At 34.8% G+C, this 7,943-nt stretch overlaps 1 protein-coding gene across 1 annotated transcript; it reads left to right on the top strand.

The window, feature by feature from the left end:
- Positions 1–6,441: 6,441 nt before the first annotated feature.
- Positions 6,442–7,365, top strand: LOC107133913 (olfactory receptor 2D3-like). Its single transcript, XM_015476062.1, has one exon. It carries the CDS (start codon positions 6,442–6,444, stop codon positions 7,363–7,365), a length of 924 nt encoding a protein of 307 aa, XP_015331548.1.
- The last annotated feature ends 578 nt before the right edge of the window (positions 7,366–7,943 follow it).

The raw sequence follows: 7,943 nt of genomic DNA, 5'->3' as shown, positions 1-7,943 counted from the left end.
TATATATATATATATATATATATATATATATATATATATATATATATATATAATGTATATATTTATTTTACTGTAATATTTGTCTTGTATTTCCTTATGAATATATCATAACACTTTCCAGACTAAAGATATTACTTTTTTAAAAAAATAAGTTTTAGTTGGACACAATATCTTTGTTTTATTTATTTATTTTTAAGTGATGCTGAGGATTGAACCCAGGGCCTTGCACATGCTAGGCAAGTGCTCTACCATTGAGCCACAACCCCAGCCCCTAAAGATATTAATTCTTGATCCATTATGTATGTTATGGTTATTTTCTTCATTTTGTTGTTCAAATTTTATATGGTGAATGTGTATATACTTAAAATATTTTGAGTCAAAGTTATAGTTGTTTCCATTTGTCATTTGTACCTTTGTCATCAGGCTCAGCAATCTACCTCATGAAGTCAGTCAATAGTCACCTTATTTTTAAATGTCTAGGGCTGTGTCCATATGTGTGTTTGTGTGTGATGCATGTGTGAACATCCTGAATGCCTCTGGAATGTTTTCTCTGTGATGTTTTATGGACACATTTTATTTGACACTACTTGCTGCATTGCCTAAGTAGGATTATGAAATAATGTTCACATTTTTCTGGCTTATTAGAAATATCTTTGGCATATAACTAACTTTTAGGCAGCCTCTACTGATTCTGGTTTGTATTCTGTCCCATACTTTGACTATTTTTTTCCCCATTTTAAAACCATCTCACTGTTACTATTTATATTGTCTATATTAAAATCTCTTCATATGTTTATTTAAAATATTTATTTGTTTAAAACATTTTTAGCTCCTTTTTACTTAGAAAATGCAGAGTAAATTGTAAAACAAACAATACACATAAAAATAAAAAAGAAAGTCCTTAGCCATTAGCCTGTTTCCCCTAGAGTTCTGCTTCCCAAGGGTAATCACCATTAAGAGAATATTTTCAATGGATTGATTAACCATGTATACAAACTATTCTGCAATGGCACAGAAATAGTTTTCCCAGGGCTCCTTACATATGTTTATTTTTATTTTTAATCTTGAGGAAAGATTGAGTTTTAATTTTACTTACATGACAATGTTAATTTCTCTTGTAGTTTCCATTAAAAAGGGGTTTCTAAATAATTTAAAGTAGATTTTGTTATTTCAATCACACTAAAATATTAAAAGATCAATTAATCAAACTTGATTAATACATTGGAATCTCATTGATAGATACTTGAAATTTTGTTGTATTAGCTCCATGCATTTATATATATTGGGCCATAATAAAAAAAGTTTAATAAATGGAGAGAATAGCCTGATTAAATCTAACCTAAGCTTGCCCCCCATTACATATACTTGGAAGACTTTCATTCTTCCTTATCACATTTCACCTTGGCTTTGAATTTTACTAGTGACACAGTTCCAGCCCCAACAGAAGAACAAAGAATAAAAGAATGCAAATGGTAGAAATAATTAATAAGAATAATAATCATCCTCAATTGACCACAGTATCCATGTGTAACTAGCTTTGTTCTTTCTAATCTTCCTATAATAATAGGATGGAGATCATGAGTCCATTATTAAAGTGAGATTTTGTATAATATTTTGAGCTAGCCTTATGTGTTGTCCTAAATTCTTCAAACGTCTTTTCTTTTGTTGAATATTTACACGAAGGCATTAGATATAGGTAATTTGTATCACCATTTTATAGTTGAATAAAAGCAAGGCACAGAAGAGTTAAATCATTTGCTGTTGTCACACATCAACTAAATCAGCCAGTATTCACACCCAGCAGCACAGGGGTAGAGCCCCCTGCTGATCAGTGACCTATGTTGCTCTGTACAGCTGACTACAGTCCATGGTCAGTGGACTCACAGGGCAGGAGAAATGCTATAGAATAGATACATATTAAAAATACACATAAACACACACATATGCAAACATACATATGCATTCACACTTTATGTAAAAGATTCAAATTATATATCATGTATGAAATTTGATGGCTTCCTTTTCACTTATCAATCCATTACAGTCATCTTATTACCTTATCAAACTTGGAAATTGTATCATTTTAAATTTTACCTAAAAGGGAAATATGATATCTCATTTGTTGTTTAAGTGAGTATTTTTTAGTTTTAATTAGTTATACATGACAGTAGAATGCACTATGATACATCATACATAAATGGAGTTTAATTTCTCATTTTTCTGGTTGTACATGATGTAGAATCCCACTGGTCATGTAGTCATATATGTACATAGGGTAATACTGTCTGATTCATTCTACTATCCTTCTTGCCCTTATGCCCTCTCCCCTTCCTTCACTCCCCTCTACCTAATCTAAAGTAACTCTATTCTTCCTTAGCTCCTGCACCCTTATTGTGAGTCAGCCTCTGTATGTCAGAGAAAACATTCAGCCTTTGGTTTTTTTGGTATTGTTTTATTTTGCTTAGCATGATATTCTCCAGCTCCATCCATTAACCAGCAAATGCCATAATTTTATTCTTTTTAAGGCTAAGTAATATTCCATTGTGTATATATAGCACATTTTTATTATCTATTCATCTGTTGTTTTCATAGTTTAGATATTTCGAGTTGAGCTGTTAAAAACATTGGTGTGGTTGCCTCACTGCAATATGTTGATTTTAAGTCCTTTGGGTATAAATGGAGGAGAGGGATAGCTGGGTCAAATGGTGGTTTCATTCCAAGTTTTCTGAGGAATCTCCATACTGCTTTTTATAATGGTTGTAACAATTTGCAGTCCCACCAGCAATGTATGAGTGTAGCATTAATCTTCAGGATATATAAAGAACTCAGAAAACTTAACACCAAAATTAAAATAAAGAAAAGAAAAATAACCCAATCAATAAATGAGATAATGAACTGAACAGACACTTCACAGAAGAAGATATACAACCAATCAATAAACATGAAAAAATATTCAACATCTCTAGCAATTAGAGAAATGCAAATCAAAACTACTCTAAGGTTTCTTCTCACCCTAGTCAGTATGCCTTTGTTTTATACTTTTTTGTTTAGTTTTACCTATTTTTGTGAACTAGCATTTAAGTTTTGCGTAACTTCTAATGGATCATTTTTTTTGGCTGATTTTAAGAGACTTTCATATTTTATAAAAATAATAAGAGTCTTTGTTAGATATTTTGCAAATATTTTGCCAGACATGTACTATTTATATTTTTATTTTGTTTGTGGTGCCCACTACATACAAATCTGATATCTTTGAATTTGCAAGTTTGTTATCATTTTCCTTTATAAAATTTTTGGTGTATGTTTATAATATATTTTATCATTCAGGAATTGGATGGAAAATGGGGGAGAAGGAGAGAAGAAGAGAAAGAGTGAATGAATGAATGCTGGAAAGTCAGGCTACCTAATTTCAAAGAAATTTTAAAAGTTTAAAATAATTTTTGTGTATATTTAAGATGTACAACATAACGTTATTAGATACATAAGAATAGGATAAAGGTGAAGCAAATTAACCTATGCATCATCTTACATAGTTACCCTTTGATTTGTAATTTTTTTGTGTTAAGAGCTGCTATATTCTATTTATTTGGCCTGAATCCAAATATAGTACGATTTTATCACCTGTGGTCTTCATGTTGTCCATTAGATCTCTAGACTTGCTCATCCTACACATCTGCCCCTTCTTATCCTGTAAACTACCTCTACCCATTTCCAAACCACTACTCACTCCAAACCCTGGTAACCGCTATTTTGTTTTCCATGTGTGTGTGTGTATTTGGATGTTTCTTTGTAGATTCCACATATAAGTGAGATTGTGCCAATATTTTTGTTTCTTTATCAGTCCTATCTCACTTAGCCTCTCTGCCAGGCTGGTCTCATCCACAGTACGATGAATGGCAAGACCTAATTCTCTTTTGAGATGACTAGTATTCCACTTTACACACACACACACACACACACACACACTTGCTGGGAGCCATTAGCCAAGTAAGTAGGTATGACAATTTCCTTGCCAGCGTACCCCATGTTGCAGTGACATTGAATGTAGGTGACCTTGCTCAAGGACCAAGGCGGATTAGGGCGTTCCCGGTTTAGGTTCCAGGTTTAAGGTTTAAGATTATTCCTGCTGGGAATATGGCGTATCCTGCTGCCTGAGTTCCCCTTGAGTTCTCACGGGATTCAGACAGTATTTTTTGGGAGACAGAAGCCCAGTGGAGGTGGATTTGGGCAGAGAACGTGGATTTCCCCAGAACGTGATTGTAGACGGCTGGTGTGAGTTCGGGAATAAAGAGTTGCTGTTTGAATCTACAAGCTGTGTGGTGGCTCTTGATTGTGTGCCCAGCCAGACAGCAGCACAAACACTCCACAATTTCATTATCCATTTATCCATGGACAAACATTTAGGTTGTTTTTAATATTTTGGCTATTGTTAATAATGCTGCAATCAATGTGGAAATACAAATATCTCTCTGAGGTGGTGATTTCATTTTCTTTGGGTATTCCGCCCCCCCCACAAAAAAAAGGATTTCTGGATTATATGGTGGTTCTATTTTTAATTTTAGAAACTTTCATAAATTTGTCCCTGATAGCTGTACCAATCTGTGTTCCTACCAAAAACTAATTAAAATAGATCATTAATATACTTGAGGTAAATTATTATACTGATTTGTGTACATAAATATGCATATATATGCATAATTTTAAAATGAATAAGCAACTACTCCTTATTTTGTTAATAATGCACTTATTTAAGATGCCTTCTTTGTCCTTTAAGTTTTTATATATATTAGAATGAATTACATACTATAATGTCACTCAAACTCTCTAAACCTGATCGTTATATACTATATTACTTAGATAAAGTTGACAATATATTTTTATGTCAAGTAGAATATATTTGTACTCCCTTCTTTTCCCAACATCACATTTTGTATCACAAAATTACTCGTCCAGGTAAAATTTTGAAGAATTATGCTAACTTTCCTCACAAAAATACTCTGTAAACTTGCTTGGAATTATAGTGACTCTCTTTAAAAGAACTTATTATTCTTTCCATAAGATCAATATACCTAATATACGTATTCATTTATTTAGACATTGTGTTTCATAGTTTTCTTCAAATAGGTCTTGAAAGTTTCTGAAGTATATACCTTGCTAAGTTTAGCCATTGTTCTTTTTCTGAAGGATTTTTTTTTACTATAATTTTAGTTGGTATATAATAGCCTAGGGATATTTAATTGTTCAGTTTGTATCAGATAACATTTCTGCCTAGTTTCCATAAGCTAGAATCTGCTTTGATTTTTTAAAAAGATATACAATTATTTTATCTGCAAATAATGTTTGTCACTTTTCTAAATATTTGTTCCCTTGATATTTTCTATTAATTGTTGGACAAGACCCATCAAAATATTGAAAAATAATTGTTAAGATATGCTAGACTGTTAGTTTTATATCTATTCATAACTCTGCCATGAAGATTAGTTCTAACTCTGGAAATGGAAAGGGAATGTGAGTTTCTCTTTAAGGAGTGGATGTGAGAAACAGAGTTGTGCACAACTTTAACCTGTGCAAGCAGTTTTGAGGAAGAAAGAAAACAAATTTCAGGGTACAGAAGGAGTGGGCAGGGTTCTCAGAAACTAGTTTCAAAATGTTTCTGAGTCTTATCTTTTGTACATTGGAAACAATAATAACTGTCTCATGGATTTCAAAGAAATTGTTAATAATAATTGACACCAGGAAATGCACAATAGATGATAATGAGTGTTATTATTGCCAAATGACACTGTGCAAAGAGAGGAAAGTGTGTAGATTAGGGGATGTATAAATGTGCTACTGAATTCAACGACCAAAAAGCAGCTATTTTTTACTGATATTCCAGAGAACGCTCTTTATGTTAAAAACAAATGACTCTGGGAACAGGATCACAGAATACTGTATCATCCATTACTTAACTTTTTCCCCCCTTGATCAGAGTGATTCTTTATGACCATTTTGTAAACATGATGAAAAATATCAACTTTCATAAATGATAACAGGCAGTTCACAGCATGATATTCTAACTGGTTCAAATCACATCATTTGTTTTCTTCCTAAACCTACTTGGAAGGTTGCACAGTAAGCATCATTATTTTCTCCTAACAGGTGGTTCATTTGTGGGTTGATATGCAGCAAACTCAGAATGATTCTTTGTACTGGTGCTACTAAAAGATCCAAGGGGAGAATATATATAAATGGCTTTCAATGGTTGAAGTGAAGGAAAAGAAAACCAGACTTTTGGCATAAGAAAACCAGACTTCTGGCATAAGAAAACCATGTATAAAGTCATAAATCAAGAACCAAACTTTGGATGTTGATTAAAAAATATTGAAGTTATGCAGGTTTTCTGAAATAACTAACGTACTTCTTATCTTGATGCTCTTCTATAAACAGGGACAGACACTCATGGGAGAGGAGAACCAAACCTCTGTGACAGAGTTTGTCTTCCTGGGCCTCTCACAGGACCCACACACCCAAGTCCTGCTCTTCTTTCTTTTCCTCATCATCTACCTGCTGACCTTGCTGGGAAACCTGCTGATGGTGGTGCTCATTCACATGGACTCCAGACTCCACACTCCCATGTACTTCTTCCTTAGAAACCTGTCCTTTGCTGATCTCTGTTTCTCTACTACCACTGTGCCCCAGGTGCTTGTCCACTTCCTGGTGAGGAGGAAAACCGTTTCCTTTGCTGGGTGCTCAATGCAGATCATTGTTCTGCTTCTGACTGGGTGTACAGAGTGTGCTCTTCTGGCAGTGATGTCCTATGATCGGTATGTGGCTGTGTGCAAGCCCCTGCACTACTCCACCATCATGACCCACTGGGCATGCGTCAGGCTGGCTGTGGGGTCCTGGGCCAGTGGAGCATTTGTGTCCCTGGTGGACACCACATTCACCTTGCGTCTTCCCTACCGAGGAAACAATATCATTAACCACTTTTTCTGTGAGCCTCCTGCCCTCCTGAAGCTGGCCTCAGCAGACACTTACAGCACAGAAATGGCCATCTTTGCCATGGGCGTGGTGATCCTCCTGGCTCCTGTCTCCCTCATCCTGGTCTCCTACTGGAACATTATCTGCACTGTGATCCAGATGCATTCTGGAGAGGGGAGGCTCAAGGTCTTCTCTACCTGTGGCTCCCATCTCATTGTTGTCGTCCTCTTCTATGGGTCTGGAATATTTGCCTACATGAGGCCAAACTCCAAGACCACAAAAGAGCGAGATAAAATGATCTCTGTGTTCTATACAGTGGTGACTCCAATGTTGAACCCCATTATTTATAGCCTGAGAAACAAGGATGTCAAAGGGGCTCTCCGGAGAGTATCTGCAAAATAATCATTTTGGAGGTGGAGATCTTGGATTATGATGACCATTTTAGGGATGTGGAGACAAGGGATTTTTCTTGAAAATTTCCCATTTTCATGCCATTGTTTCATTTTTTCTCCTTCTGTTTTGTGTCATTCTTTAAAGAAAACGTCTACTCTTACTACACTAAAGACAGGGCCCTCTATTCACTCTACTTGTGCTGTCTCCACGTGCCAGAGATATCCTTCTCTCCTCCAGTCCTGTCTAATCAGGGTGTTTATTACTCAATAAGACCCTTCCTTATTGGGGTCATCATCAACCTCTCACAATCACTGTTAATCAGAATGTTTAATTCTTCATTTTCTGGCACAGTTTCTAGTATAATTGTGAAAACATTATTCACACTTCCTTGTGTGAATAATGGATTGGAATTTTTAAGGACCTGCTATGCTGCCAGACACTTATTTTATGATGTTTCAATTTAAATACTTTCCAGAACAAAAAGAATTATAACTTATTATAACACTTAAATAGAGTAATTGTAAAACTAAGAATAAACATAACAAACCTCTTGAGGAACCATCATTTGCCACATAACAGCATTTCAG

Source organism: Marmota marmota, unplaced genomic scaffold (genome assembly GCF_001458135.2).
Source record: "Marmota marmota marmota unplaced genomic scaffold, marMar, whole genome shotgun sequence".
NCBI lineage: Eukaryota > Metazoa > Chordata > Mammalia > Rodentia > Sciuridae > Marmota > Marmota marmota.
This window is presented reverse-complemented; position numbering and strand designations above follow the sequence as displayed.

Coding starts and splice junctions, on each gene's coding strand:
- LOC107133913 (XM_015476062.1), top strand. CDS start 6,442: ATGGGAGAGGAGAACCAAACCTCTGTGACAGAGTTTGTCTTCCTGGGC.